General features: G+C 41.4%; 8 protein-coding genes across 8 annotated transcripts; 3 read left to right on the top strand and 5 right to left on the bottom strand.

Annotated features, from left to right (window-relative positions):
• Positions 1-90: 90 nt before the first annotated feature.
• On the bottom strand, positions 91-1,650 carry EAF02_005551 (uncharacterized protein; the record flags this gene model as incomplete). Its single annotated transcript, XM_038901599.1, has 6 exons — positions 1,515-1,650; positions 1,390-1,457; positions 1,264-1,332; positions 938-1,154; positions 385-708; positions 91-330 (listed from the first exon to the last, which is right to left on the bottom strand). Exons 1-6 carry the CDS (start codon positions 1,515-1,517, stop codon positions 91-93), a joined length of 921 nt encoding a protein of 306 aa, XP_038758939.1. The 5' UTR covers positions 1,518-1,650.
• A 75-nt stretch (positions 1,651-1,725) lies between these two features.
• Positions 1,726-3,700, top strand: EAF02_005550 (uncharacterized protein; the record flags this gene model as incomplete). Its single annotated transcript, XM_038901598.1, has 4 exons — positions 1,726-1,770; positions 1,958-2,290; positions 2,367-2,667; positions 2,775-3,700. 4 exons carry the CDS (start codon positions 1,726-1,728, stop codon positions 3,698-3,700), a joined length of 1,605 nt encoding a protein of 534 aa, XP_038758938.1.
• A 305-nt stretch (positions 3,701-4,005) lies between these two features.
• Positions 4,006-5,632, bottom strand: EAF02_005549 (uncharacterized protein; the record flags this gene model as incomplete). The annotated part of the gene is given in 7 exon segments (XM_038901597.1): positions 4,006-4,079; positions 4,090-4,153; positions 4,224-4,394; positions 4,449-4,802; positions 4,828-4,887; positions 4,944-5,059; positions 5,118-5,632. 7 exon segments carry the CDS (start codon positions 5,443-5,445, stop codon positions 4,006-4,008), a joined length of 1,167 nt encoding a protein of 388 aa, XP_038758937.1. The 5' UTR covers positions 5,446-5,632.
• A 3,845-nt stretch (positions 5,633-9,477) lies between these two features.
• EAF02_005548 (uncharacterized protein) lies at positions 9,478-10,076 on the top strand (the record flags this gene model as incomplete). The annotated part of the gene is made up of 3 exons (XM_038901596.1): positions 9,478-9,531; positions 9,589-9,733; positions 9,871-10,076. 3 exons carry the CDS (start codon positions 9,478-9,480, stop codon positions 10,074-10,076), a joined length of 405 nt encoding a protein of 134 aa, XP_038758936.1.
• Positions 10,077-10,267: 191 nt separating this feature from the next.
• EAF02_005547 (uncharacterized protein) lies at positions 10,268-12,368 on the bottom strand (the record flags this gene model as incomplete). The annotated part of the gene is made up of 4 exons (XM_038901595.1): positions 10,268-11,176; positions 11,248-11,405; positions 11,480-11,790; positions 11,914-12,368. The coding sequence occupies 4 exons, from the start codon at positions 12,366-12,368 to the stop codon at positions 10,667-10,669; spliced, it is 1,434 nt and encodes a 477-aa protein (XP_038758935.1). The 3' UTR covers positions 10,268-10,666.
• Positions 12,369-14,011: 1,643 nt separating this feature from the next.
• EAF02_005546 (uncharacterized protein) lies at positions 14,012-15,499 on the top strand (the record flags this gene model as incomplete). Its single annotated transcript, XM_038901594.1, has 1 exon — positions 14,012-15,499. The coding sequence occupies one exon, from the start codon at positions 14,012-14,014 to the stop codon at positions 15,497-15,499; it is 1,488 nt and encodes a 495-aa protein (XP_038758934.1).
• A 418-nt stretch (positions 15,500-15,917) lies between these two features.
• On the bottom strand, positions 15,918-18,129 carry EAF02_005545 (uncharacterized protein). Its single transcript, XM_038901593.1, has 3 exons — positions 17,675-18,129; positions 17,173-17,617; positions 15,918-17,039 (listed from the first exon to the last, which is right to left on the bottom strand). The coding sequence occupies exons 1-3, from the start codon at positions 18,024-18,026 to the stop codon at positions 16,061-16,063; spliced, it is 1,776 nt and encodes a 591-aa protein (XP_038758933.1). The 5' UTR covers positions 18,027-18,129; the 3' UTR covers positions 15,918-16,060.
• Positions 18,130-18,546: 417 nt separating this feature from the next.
• EAF02_005544 (uncharacterized protein) lies at positions 18,547-19,944 on the bottom strand (the record flags this gene model as incomplete). The annotated part of the gene is made up of 4 exons (XM_038901592.1): positions 18,547-18,729; positions 18,784-19,214; positions 19,272-19,471; positions 19,526-19,944. The coding sequence occupies 4 exons, from the start codon at positions 19,942-19,944 to the stop codon at positions 18,547-18,549; spliced, it is 1,233 nt and encodes a 410-aa protein (XP_038758932.1).
• Between the last annotated feature and the right edge of the window lie 429 nt (positions 19,945-20,373).

The raw sequence follows: 20,373 nt of genomic DNA, 5'->3' as shown, positions 1-20,373 counted from the left end.
AGATACAAAGACGTTCTGTCTCGTTCAGTGCTTGCTCCTGTTAGCTCAAGTTTTCCTCCGTAGATCTAGAATGGCAGCACGTACAATAGACTAATGATGCAAAAGTCTTTTGACTTGGTGAATTTTCGGCGGCAATCCAGTGTTCTCATTATCCGTACTCCTTACGAGCGATTTTATCTTTATGAGTGATAAGGATCGTTGCAGTTCACCCACCACTTTCTGGTAACCATCCTCGGTCCTGTCAGCAAATCTGCACATAGACATATGATTCGCGTTGATAGTCTGAATTCGCTCACTTCCCGTAAGAATAGATGAGATATTTTCAACAACCTATGGAATGGAGATGATCAGTAAAAATGCAAGGAACGGCAGATTAGAGCTGACTTTATGATCAAATTTCCCATAATTCACTCCTGTCATTCCCTGTGCTCCTTGAAATGTGCAAACCTCAAAATGTCGATTCGGCCGGTCATATAAAGAAATGAACCCTTCATGGATGATTTCGAGGTCCGAACTGTTGATTTTAAGATTCCGGATGCTTTGATCGTTCGTACTAAAGCCCACAGCGGACACGATTCTGCGCACAACCTCGCCTAATTCACCCATCTGACTACCGCGGTGAGGGGTACCAAGAAAAGAAATTGCTATCGTAGAAAGATAGATATCATTCAAATTCTCATAGGGTTCAATCGCAGCGCGCCGTATCACCTAAACGGACGGTCAATAGCCTCGATTATGATAGCTTGTATGAGTGACGCGTAAGAAGAATTTGCTTACATCTTTCACGATAATTCCTTGTCATCGTCAGCAGAGTAATCGTGATGCAATCGGACAATCCACTCACCACCCATAGAATGTGCAATAAAGACAAGGGGACGTTCCTTTCTAAAGCAGTTTTGTTTAGTAACACGATGATATAGAGATATAAGAAACGTACACAATCCAGGCGCTTGTTGCTTAGTAAGTAAAGAAGATCCTTTGCATATGCGAACATGTTGTTCTTGTTTGTCGGACCTCTAAAGAACTTGGCAACGACAGAATCATAACCCCAAGTAAATATCCTCGTGTTATTGCAATTATTTGGCAAAAGATCCAAAGGCCAGTATACCTCTTTTTCAGTTGGGTTTGTCTGAGAAACTCTAGCTTGGGTTTGCCTCTAGAAAAATATATTTTTGAGACTTCGGCGAGATTCGTATTTAGTCGTGGCTTGTGAGGAAAAAGTCAGTATTCGGTATGTCTTTGCTCTGATGGTTTTTTGCGCACAGTATTTCTTTTTGTTGTCCAAGTTCTTCGAGGATGGCCTTGTAAGCCATGAACCTTTGAAAGACAATACTATGGTTAGCTAATATTAGTTGTGTTATGCCTGGCTTTTGGAGAGAGACTTATTACTCTGCGATACAGTCACTAGGCTCGTGAAGCACAGACAGCCCTATGTCGTGTATATCCATCGATGCGCCCTGTTATCTCGATCAATGTTCCGAAAACCACCGAAGCATATAAGATATTCCACAAACCATTATTCCTTAATGCTGTGAGTACGACAACGTTCACAATCTCGAGCGGAGTGTGGCACGACGATAGTATGTTTCGAATTGAATATGGCGATTGTGGTTTTTGCAACCGCAAGCAGTGATTATGTCAGCCAATCGATAGGCACCACCAGCACACCACTATCTATTGTCTTGCAAGGTGCTTGCACATTTCACCACTATTGCAGTTCGAAAAATGTTATTGGAGTCCATTGTCGGCGACATGGATTCACCAACGGAGGTAAGTTCTTATTACCGATATCATACCACCGTCGCGCCGACGTACATACAACATGAGAATTCGGTATTTTTACTCCTCTATGTCATTTTGACTCCACAATGCTGTTTTGTGGCATCTCTACTCTTCGGAAGAGTTTTTTCTTTCACGATGAAGCAGGTAAAAACCCGAGCGATTGGCTGGTAATGAGATAAAAGAGGAAGAATCCCTATCCGAGCACATCATCAATGAAGAAAGGAGTTCGAAAGAAGAACTCAAGAATATTTCAACTAGGCTTGCAGCTGAGAACAATTCTCGACCAGAGAAATCTGAGGAAAGCGATACGGTTCAGAAGAACGATATTCCTGACGAAAAAACAGTACTCGAACAGCAAGAAGTTCCATATACATCATTCTCCAAGTGGGAGAAAAGACATCTCATGTTGATCGCTACATTCGCCACTTTTTTCTCCCCTTTTACAACTCAAATCTATTTCCCGGCTATCAATACCATTGCTGAAGACTTACATGTCACCAGTAGTCAAGTAAATTTGAACAGTCACAACTTAATATGGTAAGTCTCGTCTTATCCTTGCTACATCATCTCACACAAAGCCATAGATTCTCCAAGCTATAGCTCCTGCTTTCATTGGTGGTTTCTCGGATCAGCGGTGTCGTCGCCCGGCTTACATTATCTGTTTCACGGTTTACATCATATCCAACATAGCTCTCGCTCTCCAAGACAACTATGTCGCTCTCCTTATTCTCCGTATGGTGCAATCAGCCGGTGGATCCGGCACTGTTGCTTTAGCAAATGCTGTAGTAGCCGACATTGCCACTTCCGCTGAAAAGAGGAATTTTTACGTTGGTTATGCATCTATGATGGCTGGATTTGCACCTGCAGTTGGTCCTATTCTTGGCGGTATCATAGCCCAATACACCAGCTGGAAGTGGATTTTCGGATTCCTAGCGATTTTCTCCATGGCCTTTTTCATTCCACTTCTTCTTTTCATGCCTGAGGACCTGCAGGGAAAATAGTAGGCGACGGATCAATACCACCACCCAAATGGAGTCGTTCATTCACCAACATCCGTAAAGAATATAAACTCTTAAAGCAGGGTATTACTCCCGATTACTCAAAACGCGATCAATTGGCCGCAGCCCGGAAATTACGCTTTCCAAATCCATTGGCGACTTTACGAATAGTATCAGAAAAAGAAGCCGCGCTTTTATTATTTTATGCCGGAATCGTCTATGCAGGTTTCTATGCCGTCATTTCAGGAATGCCTTCTCAATTCCACGATATATACGGCTATGACGATTTAAAAGTCGGTCTTATGTATCTTCCCATCAGTGGCGGATGTTTCCTCGCCGCTTTCACACAGGGTAAAATCATCGACTGGTCTTATTTCCGGGAAGCTCGTCGCTTAGGAATCACATTTGTGAAATCCAGACAACAGGATCTATCTCATTTTCCCATCGAAAAAGCACGATTGCAAGTAGGATTTCCCATGATTTTGCTTGCAAGTTTAAGTACTATCACCTATGGATGGATATTGCATTTGCGGGTAAATATTGCAGGACCTTGTGTGATTTTGGTAGTGCTAGGGTATACGTTGATTGCTAGTACGCAGGCTGTTAGTATTCTGATTGTGGATGTTAATCCTGAGGCTGCGGGGACGGCGACGGCAGCGTTTAATTTGGTGAGGTGTTTGTTGGGGGCAGGAAGCACGGCTTTGATTGTACCGATGGTGGATAAAATGGGGTTGGGGTGGACATATACTTTTATTGCGTTGTTGTATGTTGTTTTGAGTCCGATGTTGTTTGCGGTTATGAAATGGGGGCCGGGCTGGAGGAGAGAGAGAACGGAAAAACAAAGGATTGGGGAAGGGAGGAAAACAGACGAGGAAGATGTGAGTGATGGCCAGGATAAGAAAGACCTTGGTGATGGGTAAAAGAAGGCGAAATGTTGTATTGGTGGAGTTTAATCGACCTTCATACCCCGAGGAAGCTGAGCTGAAGAAGTAGAACGAACACAAATAGACCTTACCTTTTCAAGTAAACAGTACAAGTTAAGGATACCTGCACATAGCTTTTTGCTTTGTTTTGAGAATAAAATGTGTTTGGTGTATGAGAGCAACAATTCATCGGGACTTCCACTAACTGCAAGATGGCTCAAAAAATCGAGGAAAGCAACAAAAATTCCCCGAGAACGTAAACATTTTCTTCTTTCCTCGCCAACAATCAATCCTTGTTCCAATCATTCCGCGCTTTGAAGCTTCTCTAACCCCTCTCTCCTTCCAGTACTTTCTGGATCAAGATATGGTCTTTCACCTAGACTCACAGCCCGTTGGCCAAGCTCTCTCGCCCAGTCCCAGATTTATGTAATCAGAAGTGGCGACGTGATACTTTTTTCAAAAAACTCGTTAGCTTGCGGCTGCTATAAATTTGGGGGGTAGTAAGAATCGTACATTCGACCTGTTTATCCCAAATTGCCAAATCGTTGACATTCTCCCAACGATGTCTCACTTGAAGATCGTGGTTATCAACCACAAGTCTCAAAAACCACGTTAGCAATGCATCGCTTTCGATAGTTGTGAGTTCGTTGATATGGGAGACATGATGGCCAAGTGCAAAGATCGATTTCCACTTTATTTTCCTGTGTTAGCCTTCAGATCAAAGTTAGACAAATGGGATGCGTACACCTGTGACAGGATTTGTTCTAACAACCGGATGAACAGCTTCCAGCTTTTCTCCCACATTTTCTGGCGCACCTCTTTCTGCTGAATAAAGTTTAAATCCGTTCTTCTCTGCCGCTTTGTTAAATTCCGGTTGCGCATAGGTAGCTGTTAACGTCTCAAGAAACTTCTGTACAGGTTTCGAGATTCGATCGTAGACCTCATATCCAGAAGCCCAAAGTGTATCACCTCCAGTTTTTGGAAGTTCAGTCAGTCGAAGTAAGGCATAATCTGATGGAATAGGTTCGAATGTGATGTCGGAATGCCAGCCTTCTTTAGCACTTTGACGATGCTTGGCTTCAAAATTTCGGTCGTATATCTTTTGGCTTGGCAGATGAAATCACACTTATTTCATCATCTTTCCCGCCGTGCTCACGACCGGAGTTGGACACAGGATGAATGTGCTAGGATAGTGTTAGATGTTTAGATATCTCGAGCGAATGATACGAGGTTTACTTACTAACTTAGACGTTGAAGGCTTGCCCGAAAGCTCACCGAGACGTTGGACAAGTTCTTTTTGAAGGTCATTCGTTATATCGTCTTGCTTACGGAAGAACACAACGCCCCGCTGAGAGACTAAATGATAGGTAAGCAGTTGATATTGATAATCACAACGTGTGGGATTTTGAATTACTTGTAATAGCCAAATCTCGAAGCAAGTCATCTGAGCTGGGGGCATGAATCCATTCTGCGAGATTTACTCCAACATATTCACGGCCGATGATTGGAGTGACGTCGAAACTTTCGAATTTATCTAGAGTGCCACTGAGTTTCAATGGCTCTCGGTGTTGTTCTTGAGGTGTGCCACTGGGAGCTACTGCAGAAGGTGAAAGCTTCTCACTATTTGGTGCTTCCTGAGATTTCGTGCCATCATTATTAGTTTTATCTGATGATTGAGGTGCGATCTTTTCGCGAATGTTCTGAGTGGTTTCAGAGATAGCTTCGATCACTGAAGGGGACATTTTAGTTTGAGAATATGGAGACGTGACAGGTGCACTAGCTTGAATGAATCGAAGAATTGGTAAATGGTGCAAAATTAATGGATTTTATGAGAGCAAACTCCTATTGATATATGCGAATTTCTTGACTGCCAATCTGATTCCTGGGCTACATATGCGATGGCGACAAAGCTTTGGATATTGACATCATATCCTGAGACTATAGGTTGAACATTATACCAGAGCATTCTTGAGATTACCATGGTCCCGACTTCCTGGTATAGACTCAACACAGAACCCGATATGCCCGTGACACTAATCAGGACGGAAAGCCTATCGAGAACGAAGATATGAATATTGGAACAATGTTTCATCATATACTGGTCACTTGATTGGAAGATAAGATGATGGCAAGAAAATGACCAAAAAGAAACGGCACCTATCTAGCAAATCATACAATGATTTCCCGATGCATGGGAAATGATGACAATATCCTAGACTGTTGCGTGCGAGCGGGGTGAAAGAACTCATGTGAGCCACTCGAGCATCTCTCAAAAAGACATGCCACCGCTTCAAGTATCTTGTATATAGCACTAGTGCCTTACCATTAGAAACCTGAATATCGTTGAAAGACAAAAAAGACGCAAAACGCGATATAACGGCCGAGAATGGGCAAACGCGCGAACTATATTTTTGGTTTGGATCACGTGTGCACGTGCGTTTAATTTCCCATCGTCTTTCTTCGATATCGACACAGATTCTACAATTGTACCTTCCAAAGTCATCTTCGTCAATCTTGCGCAAATTCTGTGCCTTAATTATTGTCAGGAAGTTTGCTCCTGATATCGTCATTATGATATTGCGGGGTTCCAAGTTGATGACAAGAGACATCGATCAATTACGAACGTGACCTTTGCAGCCATGGCCAAGTCGCGATTTTTTGGAATATTGTAAGATCTTTCACATTTCATGATTTGGGAGGTAATATTCAGTGGTTTAGTTCTCTTTTGTCTTATGGAGCTTCCTTCATGCATCGATTTATATATTTCTTATTCGGCGAAAGTTTTGTCTCTCTATCGCATGGTTTTAGAAATAATTGCCTTTGAACAGCAATATAAGGTAGTTCAGATCATTCCGATGACCTTATTTTGCCCATAACTGACAGCACTCAAGGCAAAAGCTACCAATATCCATAGTAGCTTCTCAATTTCTCCCAATATTTCCACAACTTTTGGTTAGACAATAGTGATAATGGTGTTATCAAGGAAGCAATCGGCCTTCCGAGCCTGCAGTTACGCCGCAACTTTGTGGACTTTCGGTATGATCTTGGATTCGCTGTTCTCCGTCACAATTTGTTTTGTATTGTTGGATTCTTGTTGGCAGTTGTACTTGAGATATTGCGAGATTGGCTCAAATAAAATTCGCAATTTTTTGGATCGACCGGACTTCCCATAACTTCGGTCCTCCATTCATGAAGTGTTCCAACCACAAAATTTCGCCAACGAGTGGTTGCGGTATTGGTGGACTTCGTCATGAGTGAAATTGGTCGGCATGTGTAACAGCCATAGTAGTGCTATCAATTCCAACAAAGCAACCGTGTTTGATTGACTTTTGATTTGTTTATTGCCAACAATAACACAAATATTGGTATTCGCAAGCGCCTCCATAAAACTCTATCCTCGATTTTAGCTCTGGGAGAACGCACTACTACGTTGGTCGTCACTGCGTCTTCCTCTCAATTATCAGCAAGAGAAAAAAACCTAACAGACCATGGTTATGTTCGTGACCAAAAACATCGTGCCACTGTTCAATGTACTTTCAATCAGTTCATGGACTATTCAACTTTTGCAAAACAGTCGTTTCCCAGCTGCGATCTCGAAATTGGCAAAGCACAACAGGAATATACCAATTCTGGGTAAATCGGGTACCCCACTTCGGGCCACCCTCTTTTTGGGCCACCTTGAAAAAAAGCTCACTGCAAGAAGGGACCTCTCTTATTATTCGTTAATAACTTCATAACGCTTTGAATCAATTAATTTAAAATTTTGATATATTATTATTTACATTATATCTAAAAACATATACCAAAGTTGATATTAATCGGCTTTATGTGCAATAGTGAATAGGTTATTCAATCTGACAAGCCGCTTCGGATTATGGAATTCCAAGAGTTATTTTTCAAAACTGTATAATGGTTACCTATCTTATAAAAAGGTATGCAATATATGCAAAAGATAGTCTTGATGTAGAAGAAAGAAAAAGATTGGCAGATTGGATATTAGTTCAAGAGTCTTGGGTACTAGTCCTAACATATCGGTAATTCAGAAAATTGGAGAGCGTTTTTTTCGATATTAGAGGAGGTGATTTTACACTTGGGGAAATGATTAGGTTACGAACTTTCTTTAAAGGAATCTAGAGATTAGAATTAAAGACAAGTTAGAATCGATTCAGCATATATCAAAGGTGTTAAACTATCAATACTATTAGTCAATGGTTTCCCAACAGTTGGATTTTTGCTCTCAATTTTAATTATATTAAGTCCTCAATACTAGTATAATATAAATGAAGCAGGTATACCAAAAAGGCTAGAAACTAAATGGACTAGTTCTAGAAAGCTCAGAATGTTTGTTTTTATTTAGAAAAAGAAGCCTGGTTTCTAGAGCTTGGATATCATTTATAAAATGTAATCTCAACTGTGGGGAGAGCTTTTGATTCTCTCATTATATTGAAGGGAAAATCAGTATAAATAATAATGGTTTTCTGGTTGATTTAAAGCTTTTATAAAGGGTGGCTTTTCACTGCTACGATAATAGGTGGACTACGAATGATACTGCCCTAGAATGACTTAAAAAGGGTCGTTATACCTTAGACAAGCCCCCCCCTCACCGAATGAGCCAAGACTCTTTATATTGAATGGATATGGAACTATGAAACTATTGAATTTATATATAAATGCTTTAAGCATAATATACATCTCTGATTCCTTCCATTATATATATTATATATCCTACAGCCTCTTGATTTATCTGTATTCTTATCTCTCAAAAGAGTATAACAGACATTACCTCAATAAATTAATCTCTTTATCGGATTCCTGGAGTAGTTGGAAAACTAATTTCCTCATATACTATCAGAAGCACAACTGGATAGTTTAATAGAGCATAATATACTATCTGAATAGAAAGCTTCAGATTTATGATCTCTAAATCGCACTAAGTCTATTATGTTTAGATGTTGTTTAAGAATCGTAATAAGGAAATTACAAATCAGAATTTACATTCTGATACATAATCCTATGTATCAATAGAATAAAGACTTTGTAATTTCAATTTTTAAAATCTTTCGAAAAGTTAGTGATTTAAGATTACTATTTGTATATATTTTTTTGGACTAACGCGATTGATTTTCTACTTGTTGCTAGTTTTTTAGAAACATTTACTACGGGATTCGATATTAAGGATTATAAAATTCTGTAGTCTGAATATCAAATAAAGCAATTAGAATATCAATTGAAGCAAATCGTTTTTAAAAAGAAGTACAAGGTGAAAACTAATTCAAATTCGAAGTTTTCTAAGATTAAAGAGATTAGGGAGGTGTAAATTGTGGTGGGAGATTGTAAAATTGATATAGGAAATGCTAATGATAATGATGAAAGTGTAGCCTCAAGTATTTATTATGATGCCGAGTAGTTGTTGAATAAATGATGTTTTAAAACTATATAATATGAATTTTAAGGTGGCTCACAAAGAGGGGTGGCCTGAAAGTGGGGTACCCGACTTATCGAATATTCCGAAATAGTCGTCCTAGCGCCAAAGTGGATATGCTGACATTCTCGCCAACATGAAATGCTGACCGCGTTTGTCAACAGTGGGATTGTAATGCTCACTGAATTGCGCCTCAAATGTACAGGTAAGGCTAGCAGCAGCATCATATAAAAGCCGAGGTAATCAATTTACGTCAAAATTATATATTGGAGTCAATTCTTAGTCTCCTTTCTCAGTATAAAAAGCGTCTACTGCTTATCCCAAAAACGATTATCCATCAATAGCAATCAAGATGATCACAACAGAAATCGAAATCAATGCCTCACCAGAGACTGTCCGAAGAGTGGTAGGTGGATTTACCTCTGTTACAGACAAATATCGATTCTAATTCCCAGAAATCCAGCTCCTCGATTTTCCTAATATCAGTAAATGGCATACTGGATTTGTGAAGAGTATCACACCTTTAGACACCGAAGATCCCCTTGCCGTCGGCAAAAAACTTCATTGCGTTATGAAAGATTTCGAGTTTGATTCTATTATTACTGCAAGTACATCCAAATATCCAAATATCCATATTTTCTCTTCAATAGACCAATCAGAACAAGAACCTAGCCAAAATAAAAAAAACTGTATTGATATCTCGTCCCAGAATAGGAAAACTCCCCAAACAAATTTGCATGGCAAGGTCCACCTGTTATGACGGTCTCCGGTCTCCATTCTTTCCTTGTTGAACCGAGTAAGAGTAGTCCTGGAGGCACGATATTCACACAGATGGAAGAATACTCTGGAGGTATTTCGTTCTTGATGCAGCCTTGGCTTCTGGGAAAATCTATCAAGGGCCAATTTGAGGAACTTAATACGGATCTGAAGAAGAAGTGTGAGAGTCCTTGATGAAGTAGTTTTTAGAGAGCATGGGCCTAGGAAGGATGTTTAAGAGGAATACTTTTTTGTTTTTCCGGAAGGCGTTGTGGATCTGGGCAGTCTGGATGCCGTAATCAATTGTATTGTTAATCGACTTATACATGATTTCATGCTTTATACAAGTAACTAGCCAGACTTGGAGATCTATCGGAATCCGTGCAAAGCCGCCGAGTAAGAAGTATAGATGCCAAGTATTTCCAATCAAGAATCGCCAATGAAAAATAGCATACAGTAAATGAAAAGGGCTTCTTATGTTTCAGTCATTCGAGTTATTAAATTCATCGTTGTATTTGGATTCAAGCTATGGAGTCCATACAATTCCCTACTAGGGAAAAGCAAAATAAAGATCCTCCCAATAATTTTCCTTAAACCCTAAGCGTGGCCATAAGATTTGCAACTTCCTCATACCTCTGTGCAATCTCGTCCGCTAGTGAATAGAAATTCAAAGCTCAACGTCCAGGCTCGCATATGCAATCTAATATGCAATGCATCTCGAATCGAATCTATCCTAGCCACAAAGCCAACCATCTAAACCATCGTTCCCCGAAGAATGAACCAATCTAAGCAGAAGATGCAGCAGTGTTAACTCCCCTCTCCTTACAATACTTCTCGACTTCCTTCTCCAACTGCTCCTTCTGTCTGATGACTGCCTCCATAACATCCTTCACACGTTCTTTCTCCTCACCCATTCCCTCACCCTCATTACCAATTTCCTTCCAGATTCTGGTCATTTCACTCAACACTGCACCGAGTTGATTTGGCAACCAAGTAACAATTGGAGAACCACCTGTGGCAACTGGATGTGCGGTTTTCTTGAGAATGTATTCACGAGTGAAACACCAATGACGCCATCTGAAATCACGGACTTGGTCCATGCAGAGGAGATAGAGAGCAGTGGAGGTAGGGGAAGACAGAGCGAAGGATTTGAGATCAACAGCCAAGGAGGCGTTCTGAATGTGTTCGAGGAATTGACGGTGGTTTCCTGGACGGTAGGAACGGAAGTCCTTGAGGATTGAGGTCAAAGGAGTGGTTGGCATAGGAATGTTTAGGAGGTTATCCATGAGTGGAATCTGGATTTAGTTAGACTGATGACTTTATGTCGCAGATTTCAGCATAGAAAGGAAAGAAGGGAGAATATAACCATAGAATCATTAGCACCAGATTCACCACGGAAGCTCAAAGGTTCCTCAGAGACACCTTCGTAAATGACACCATGTGGAAACATAGATTGGCTGGTTATACCGAAAATGAATGTTCTGAAAGAGGTGTAATCACCAGGTTTCGATTTCTGCCACATGCCTCATGACGTGTCAATTTCAGTCGTCTAAGAGTCATGAATGCAAAATGGGGAAAAAAATAAGTAGGAAACATACCATCCATGACAGCGTTGACTTTAGTCATAGCGCCCAAAACCTTTCTCATACTTCCCTCGAATGAATCTCGATCATGTTTCTCAACAGCTTCCAAAGAACTGACAACACCATCAACCAATGGTCCAGAGTTAGACACCATATCTACATGGACGAGAACAAAGCCAGCTTCACTGGAAGTGTGATCAAGACCATGTTCAAAGGCACGGATGAGGCGGAAGTTATCGTATGTGTAGCCTTTAGCTGGATCCTCAAGGCGATAGTTGTAAAGAGCATAAGAGCCAGCATACTCCATAAATGGTTTGAAACCAGCACTATAGAAGAATCAGATTAGTGCTTGATAAGATGAGGTTGAAAGATAGATAGTTGTAAGTGAAGTCAAGGCAATGGTGATGGGTGATCATGAAGAGTGAAAACAAAAGTGAGAATATACCTACAGCTCAGCACACCTACTGATAGGCAAACTAATAACCCTAGGCAAAGTTTGTCTTCCCAATCCATACTCTTCACCTTTAAGGAATCTCTCATGACAAGGTTCCAAAAGGTACGCACTAGCTAAGAAGCTATAGTCACGATAGAGAGCATTCATAAGAGGTAAATTATCTTGATACTTATTGATAGCCTCAGTAAGATCTGGAAGCTCGTTGAGAACTGTCTCTCCAAGGGTGAAAGTGGCTAGGAGACCTGGCTTGCCATCAAGAGTCTTGATAGGCATGCGTTGAAGGATAGATTCTAGAGCATCGAATTCGGAGGGAAGAGCGATGATAGGTTCGGTACGTGGAAGGAACCTCTGGTTTGTTGATACCATGAAGGCTGGCAATGAGTTGTCTTCTGGCTTGTTATCCCTAAGGACCTCGAAGTGTGGGAGAGGGGTGGGAGTAATGGAACCCATGATGAAAATGAGATTAAAAGATGAATAAGAGGCTTGTGATGATGTAGAAATGGGTATAAATTAGTAGAAAAGGTGGTTTTGGAAGTTCTTGAAATTTTGTAGAAGTTGTTGTTGTTAAAAGACAAAGAAAAGTTCAACAAAAGTGCGAAATTTTTGTCCTTTTTATCTTGTTCTTCGTGGCCGGAATGCCTTCCGGCCACAGCAAGGACATGACCATCTCGATCTGCTAAATGGGTATTCGCAGTGGATTCATAGATAAGAGATCACTGATGAGTAGAAAGAAAGTATTCACTTGAATATCTCCATTTCCAAAAAGACATTAAAGAGTTATATATAGATTTTGAATCATTGACCAAAAATCAAAGGGGGAAATGAGGATATACCCGACACGTGTTTGTGCACCTTTAGATTCACCCCCAAAATTGTTTGATTTATTCTTTCATGGAACTGTCCATAAAAGCATTAATATGTTCAGTATGAACTCCCATATGAACTTTCATCCAAATCCATGCTTTGATCATAATAGCTTGTTCTGACATCAAGAAGTGTTAACATTGGTGATGGTCCATTCATTTCTTTGTACCACCACCAAATATCTTCGATGATAACCCCTTTATTATGATTGGTGAATTGGCCGGAAAATCGACCGCGGTGGAGAGTCAGCTAACGAAGATTTTATGAGATAACATTAACTAAATGATTGGTCAAATATTCTCTTGATAAAGCTAGACGTCTCACGAAATTAAGCCGGAACTTGATAGCAAGAATGGTCATGTGATTATCACATGCAATCATTAGTGGGGTGATTTGGAGTTTGGTTATCGTTTTCCAATTGAAGTCTCTTTAATCTGGAGGCTTAAGTCTATCAGTATGTGAGTGTTGAAAGCTTTGAGGCAAGAACAAATAGAGCAAATAAACACAAAGTAGATGGCTTCGTGGAGAATTTCACAAATCACATTCAAAAAAGGGTTTTCTTCGAAGTCATGCTGCACTGACGACGACGTGTGGTTGTTGCAAATCGGCTACTATCGGCGAGAAATACCTATTTCGATGGGCATTTCCCGTGACTATTGGGTATTTTCCTCGAACAATTCTGCAACAAAATATGAAGGAAATCCTTGGCATTTACGAAGCCAAGTGCTCATGAATCATAGTTCCGCACCGCTTATGCCATCCGAAAATATGCTAACTGTTTCCCCCTAATTATCGTCTCGAGTTCAAACAGAGTGCCTTCCTGTTGAAAGTTATGAAGACAAAAATGTTATTCGTGAAAAGCTATCAATTCGAGTTGCTAGTGCTCCTTGCGCTTGCCATTATTTGCTGTTGAATATGTGTGGAAGCCTTGAAGTTTGATATCCCTATTCGGAATAATAAATAAATGAAGATAGTGCTCCTGTACGCTTTTGTATTTTTGTATGTTCATGATGGGAAGTCGCCATCGAGCTATCGATTTTACAATCATGTCAAGTATTGATTGAGTGACGATACATAAACTATGAATCCAAAGTCTTTGTTGTGCCTGGTGGTTCTTTCCCATAGAGACATTAAGCACACCTCCTCTCCAGCTGCATTCTGTTATTTATTTTCCTACTCTCACTTGATTTCTTTTCACTCCATGTTTACGGAAATTCGAAAGCGACGCCATGTTCTCCCTTATGGTAGCCTATAGTCTCTTCAGCTACGCAGTAGTTACAAATGCCTACACAAAATTTGATACAACTTGTGCAATTCCAGCAAAATCAACTAATTATATTTCACCACCCAACAGCCGAGGAACTCTCAATATTCTCTGGACATGTCTGTTCACGATCATCATCTGTACATGGGCAATCCAACATCTCAATGTACCCCAACAACGAGCCAATCGAGATTATGGTCTAAAAGATGGTACAAAATGGAGAATCGGACGTTTCTTGACTAGTCTTAAATGGATGGTAGCAACGATCCTTGCTCCAGAGATCCTACTTGCCAAAGCTTGGAGCGATCTCGATGTCGCACGGAAACAGCTTGAAAAGTTTAAAGCTTGGGCTGCTGATGATGATGTCGAATGGACTTTAACTCATACTTTGTTCGCAAACATGGGTGGTTTTGTAATTCGAAGCTATCCACTATCAAGGGAAAATAACGATATCGAAGCCAAGCCCAGCGTTGCCCTTGACATCCTCGCCGGTCAGACACCACACCCACCTTCAACCGAAGTTTCTACTCCATTAATGGAATCATCTATAGGATGCATGTCTTTAGATGCAAATGACACCTCAATCCGAGTTAACGTTTCGGATCCGGGTGTTAGAACTGATGCCCCTATCGATTATCCCAATCCGTACCATCTTACCGCTCAGCAAATCCTCTCACTTCGACGATGCGAGCATATCCGACTTCCCAACATCACACTCGACGAAATCAATGACAAAAGCAAAAACGACACTTTTGTACGCATCATCGCAACCACCCAATTCTTCTGGATCGTCGCCCAGATCATCATTCGCGCAACCAAAGGTCTGGTAATCGCACAACTCGAGCTCGCTGTCATCGCCTTCTCCACCTGCGCACTCCTGATCTACATCCTCAACTGGAGCAAACCCAAAGGTGTTTCAATTCCCTTCACAATTCTGTCCTACGAAGGCCCCATCCCCACTCCCCTTCTCGAATTCATGAACAAAGATCTTGATCGTTCATCCATGCTTAACATAATCCTCAACAACCCCCCTGCATCCCTCACATCCGGCGCCCCAATTCCAAACGATACCATCTATCCCTCCTCAGACGAAGAAGATGCCTGGCTCATTGGTTTCGAATTCGGCAGTATAGTTTTCGGATGCATCCACGTCGCAGCATGGAACTTCACATTCCCAACCCATCTCGAACAGATTCTCTGGTGGTCCACCAGTATCTGGTGTACGGTGTTCGTGCTCATCTACACCCTGATTCCCTACTGCGGCATGATATGCTGTGGCGATTTTCGAAGAATTGCGACGCCTAGAAAATTGGCCTGGGGTGCTGCTCCCTTGTTCTTTTTATATGCACTGGCGAGATGTTTCTTGATGGTGGAAATTTTTAGGAGTTTGTGTTTTTTACCCCCGGATGCGTTTATTGCGACGGTGATGGAGAATGTTCCTTATTTTGGCTGATATGGATGGTCTGATCCGTGTGCTGGGTTGGTATGTATTGGGATTGAAGAGAATGTATGTAGTATCATGGTGTAATTGGTGTTCATGTGAGCTTATAGCATCAATATGAAAGCAATGCTTTGCTGTTTCTTAATATGATATTACTTCTTTATCAAATTTCTGCGAAGTAAAGTCGTAAATCGATAAGGTAGACTCCGTCAGGTACAAAAGTCCGCGGCAGCAGAGCTGTAGAAGGTGGACCTGGCTGTATAAGAAATGTCAATTCTTCATCGAATCGCCTGAATTTGTCTCTTGTACAGTAAACGAATGTGGAAAAATGAGTGACCTGCAGTGAGGGCGCTACTTCTTATGATGGACTACACTGTACGGAACTGAAGAGGATAAACTGCATATGAAGAGTTCACAAAATTGAGTTTCTGAAGATAGTTGCTTTGATTTCTCAATTATTGTATTCTGCGTCATAATCATTAAGCATGTTACTAATTATTCATGTCCCAAGGTTTCCCGATCCCTCCCCCGGTCCATTCTGCCGTTATTCGCCCATACCGTATGCCCTGAGGTTTATATCTTAACCTCAGCAGGAATGTTAACGCTCTCAAGCTTAAGTCCCTTTTTTAATTCACTCTTGCTTGGCATCTTTCCTCTTCTCATCAACTCTGACGCCTGTGTCATGATTGGATCATATTGCATGGTACCAACAGCAACGACAGTCTCCCCTTTACAATAATAAGCCACAAACTTTGCTTTCTCTGGCTCACCCTGCAATACTAGATCATCCCAACCATTGATAGTGTTACCACAATATCTGAGTTGTGAGCCGAGTGCTGACCAGAAAATTGGAACGAACGCTTTAGGCTTTGCGGAGGGGTTGTTGATATGTGTGGCAACACTTCTTCCTGAGTTTTGTGCCACATTCCAGTGCTCAATTCGGGCCAAACTTCCTTCGCCACCAGGACCATTATATGGATAAGCTGCGATATCACCAATAGCGTAAACGTCTTTTAGACCCGAAACGACGAAATTTTCATCAACTGCCAATGAGCCATCTTCACGGAGTTCAACTGATTTGTTGTCTTTCAGGTATTCCGTTGCAGGACTGATACCTGTTCCAAGAATCACCAAATCTGCTTCAAGGGTCGTACCGTCCTTCAATTGTACACCTCCAACTTTAGATGAATCTGACTTCGACGGTACAGCCTTTTCAACACCAGCTTCCATATGGAACTTAACTCCATTTCCTTCCAAAGCCTTTTGGAAAATTCTGCCGACTTCAGCACCCATGACCCTCTCAAGTGGTGCAGATTCCATGCCAACAACTGTAACATTATTGTCCTTAGCTGTAGCATTCGCAACCTCCATTCCGATAAATGAGCTTCCAATGATGACAATCTTTTTATTCTTCTCCCCGATAGCCGCCACGATACCCTTCACATGGTGAATATCACGGAGGAGAAAGATGTTGCCTAACTCTTTGAAACCAGGCAAAGGTAAACTCTTTGGAGATCCACCAGAAGCCAAAACCAACTTCGTATAAGGGAAACTAGAAATTGGGCATGTTAGTATCGTGAACAATTGAGTGCGTGTAGATCTCGTTCCATTATCTCGGATGAGAGTTGTAAGATTTACGACTCCAGATGCTGGGTCTTAAAAATCATGAGAATAGGTATACTTACGAGCTACCATTCTTCGTTGCCACCTTCTTTCCCGAGAAGTCAACACTAGTCACAGTATCATTGACAGTTGTGATCGATCCATCTTTGAACCAAGCTTCATCCCTCAAAGCAATTTTTGATGCATCATCAATGAGAGCTTTAGACAATTTTGTTCTATCGATTGGTAAGTATCCTTCGTTACCGATCATGGTAATTGATCCTTTAAACCCGGCTTCGCGAAGTGCTTCAAGTGTACTGAGAGCACCACTTCCACCACCAACAATTACTACCTTTTCTGACCCGATTCCTCCGGTAATTCTGATATTTGGTTTTCTGCGGCTACCCTTGATTGTCTCTTCTTCTCCTGTAACATATACCGAACCATTCTTTTCGGACAACTCGAACGAAGGGAGGGCATCAAGAGCAGGGGCATTTTCAATATCTCCATTGCTGGCATTGAAACAAGCTGTGAGTGGTAAGTTAGCATATCTCCCTTTACATCTCCGGGATCATGAATATATACCTCCGTGCCATGGGCATGTAATACGACCGTCTCCAGTCAAAACACCGTTGACCAATGGAGCACCATAATGTGTACACTTATTGCCTATAGCCGTAACTTTTCCACCAACATTGCACAATAGCACCTTTCCTCCTTCTACACCCTCTACTTCAATTTCTTTCTTCTCTCCAGGCTTCAGATCCAAGGAACTGAGATCCTTGAGCTTATATTCTTGTGCCATTGCTATTTGTGTGGTTGTGAATTGCTTTGCGAAGTTGCTATGCGGGACGTGGGGAACGAAAGAGCGGGGAATCAAGGCTTGTCGACTAAGATGTCTTAAGTTTTTGGGTACAAAGGATTTGAGAGAGTACATGAAAAGAGATGGCAGATAATTGAGATGAATGAGGAAGTACAAGAGAGGGAGATCACAGAGGTGGGGGGTTATCAATTTGTTTTGCACTTATAGCGTAATTATGGCTGCGGATGTTGTATGATGATGTCGTCGATTCTTCATTCTCGATCGATTGTATTGGAGGAGTAAACTGCATGGTAATTCAGAGCCTTTCATTGGACGAGAGAGAAGCTTGAGCTCTTTCCCGGAATGTCGTCACTACTTTTAGTGGGGTCGTTCGAGAAGCTTTCGGATTGTGCCGTTTCATTGGTGGAGTTATCGATAAACCCAGCACTAGTACAGTTTAAGGTTTAGTTTGCTTTTGGTCCCTCTGGATTCCAGATATAACTTGTTCGGAGGAGAACCCAGATTTTTATCATTGCCTTTAGGATAATGAACATAGGATCTATTGCTTTGTTGATAAATACTACTGTCTATCCAACTCGATTTTGATCTCATTGTTGTCTCTAGCCTGCCTGCTCAGTTTTGAGGGAGCTGTGAACTATGCCGACTTTCTAGGTGATACCGGGACATTTACCATCCATTGAAGGATTTCATAAATGATCTCTCCAACAGCAATACCAGTAGTCTCGGCTGAATTGTCATAAATTGGAGTGAATTCCACGACATCTGATCCCACAATCTTCAAACCTGCTTCTGATAGCCCACCAATGATTTGCAACAGCTGTGTTGTGCATGTTAGCCCATGTAAAGTTGTCTGCCGGGGTTGGAGAAATACCTCTCTTGTTGTCCATCCACCAGGTTCGATGGTTCCAGTTGCAGGTGCATAGGCTGGATCCAATACATCAATATCTACACTCAAATACACATACTCATCACCAACGCGTTCAACAATCTTTCGAACCACCTCTTTGATGCCAAGCTTATCAATTTCTCTTGCTCGAATATATGTAAACCCACATCGTAGATCGTTGTTCAAATCAAAATGTTGGTCTTGAAGCGGACATCGTGTTCCTAGATGCATATTGCTATGATTTGACAAAAGTCCTTCCTCGTGAGCAATGTGTAACATGGTTCCATGGTTGACATCGGTGTACTCTGATAGTCCACCACCGAGCTGTACCGGATCCCATGTATCAAGATGGGAGTCAAAGTGTAAAACAGCAACACGTCCCCATGTTGAGTGGAGAGCTCGGAGAATAGGTAACGCTGAACACAGTTCAATATCCAAAAGCATTCAAACCATCCATGGCCAAGGAGACTTACTAATGGTATGATCACCGCCTATGCTAATGGCTCGTATAGCCTTGCCATCGGTATCATTTTTTGGACTTCGCGAGTTGATTGATTTCATGCCATTCTCGAGTTGTTTCAAAGCCAAATGCTTATCAAATGGCGTATTTGAAATGTCTCCACAATCGACCACAGTGGCCCAGTCGCGGAAAGGATTCACATTATTTTCAATACTAATGATAGTCAGAGTTTTCGTCCTGATAGCCTATTTGAATGACCAAACTTGCCTCCACCCAAAACCCGGAGACATCCTTCTGGCCCCTTGCCGTGCAGCATTCGGACCAAATCTTGCACCGGGTCTATATGTGACTCCTAGATCAAATGGATGGCCTACAATTGCCACATCGAACGTTCCATCATTCTCGGCATCAAAACAGTCCACGGCAGGTAGATGGGCAAACGTTCCACCCGAGTTGGATATTACATCCTCTTCCTCAAAAGTCCGCCATTCAAATGTTGGTTTTAAGGCAACCGGTTCATCTAATTCTAGGTATCCATTTTCATGGGGGGCAAAAATAGATGAGGCGATGAAATTTTGATGTTGGTTGTTCGTAAGCTTTAGTGGTCGTTGATATGGCCCTGAAGGAGCAATTGTCGCGATTGCAGCGGGTAGAAATGTTAAAAATGGGATGAGAGAATGAAACATTGTGATAACTTAGGTAACTTCGACCTAATAGTTAGGAGAATCCTTCATTATGTATTCTTGTATCACTGCTTGTTATCGACATTGATATACATGTGTGATAAATATTATGTAGTAATCTTTGAAGATCCCGATGTCTTGGACAACTCATGGTTGATCTAGATTCTACATTTAGGAAGTCCATGCGAACCCCACTATTTGACTAACAAACGACTAGACCTTATCGTCAACCGTTCATCTGATGTACCTACATCATCAAAAGTATATCCTCTTATTCTATTTTGCCATAAGAGTCATACATTGTGGCAGTACTAGGCCATCAACTTCCATTTATCCAAATATTGGAATTCGTTTTAGGCCTCCGAATACTCGGTGAGGCAATGAGGCTTTGTGCTTACAATGATTAGTCTTGTGTCCAAGTAATCCTGGCCT

Source organism: Botrytis sinoallii (genome assembly GCF_014898435.1).
Source record: "Botrytis sinoallii strain Bc 23 chromosome Unknown BSIN_008, whole genome shotgun sequence".
Lineage (NCBI taxonomy): Eukaryota > Fungi > Ascomycota > Leotiomycetes > Helotiales > Sclerotiniaceae > Botrytis > Botrytis sinoallii.
Note: the sequence above shows the minus strand (reverse complement) of the source record. Positions and strands in the feature narration are given on the sequence as shown.

Coding starts and splice junctions, on each gene's coding strand:
- EAF02_005545 (XM_038901593.1), bottom strand. CDS start 18,026: ATGTACTCTCTCAAATCCTTTGTACCCAAAAACTTAAGACATCTTAGT. Junction 17,618..17,674: donor TACATGCCCATGGCACGGAG/GTATATATTCAT, acceptor TACCACTCACAG/CTTGTTTCAATGCCAGCAAT. Junction 17,040..17,172: donor GCAACGAAGAATGGTAGCTC/GTAAGTATACCT, acceptor CCCAATTTCTAG/TTTCCCTTATACGAAGTTGG.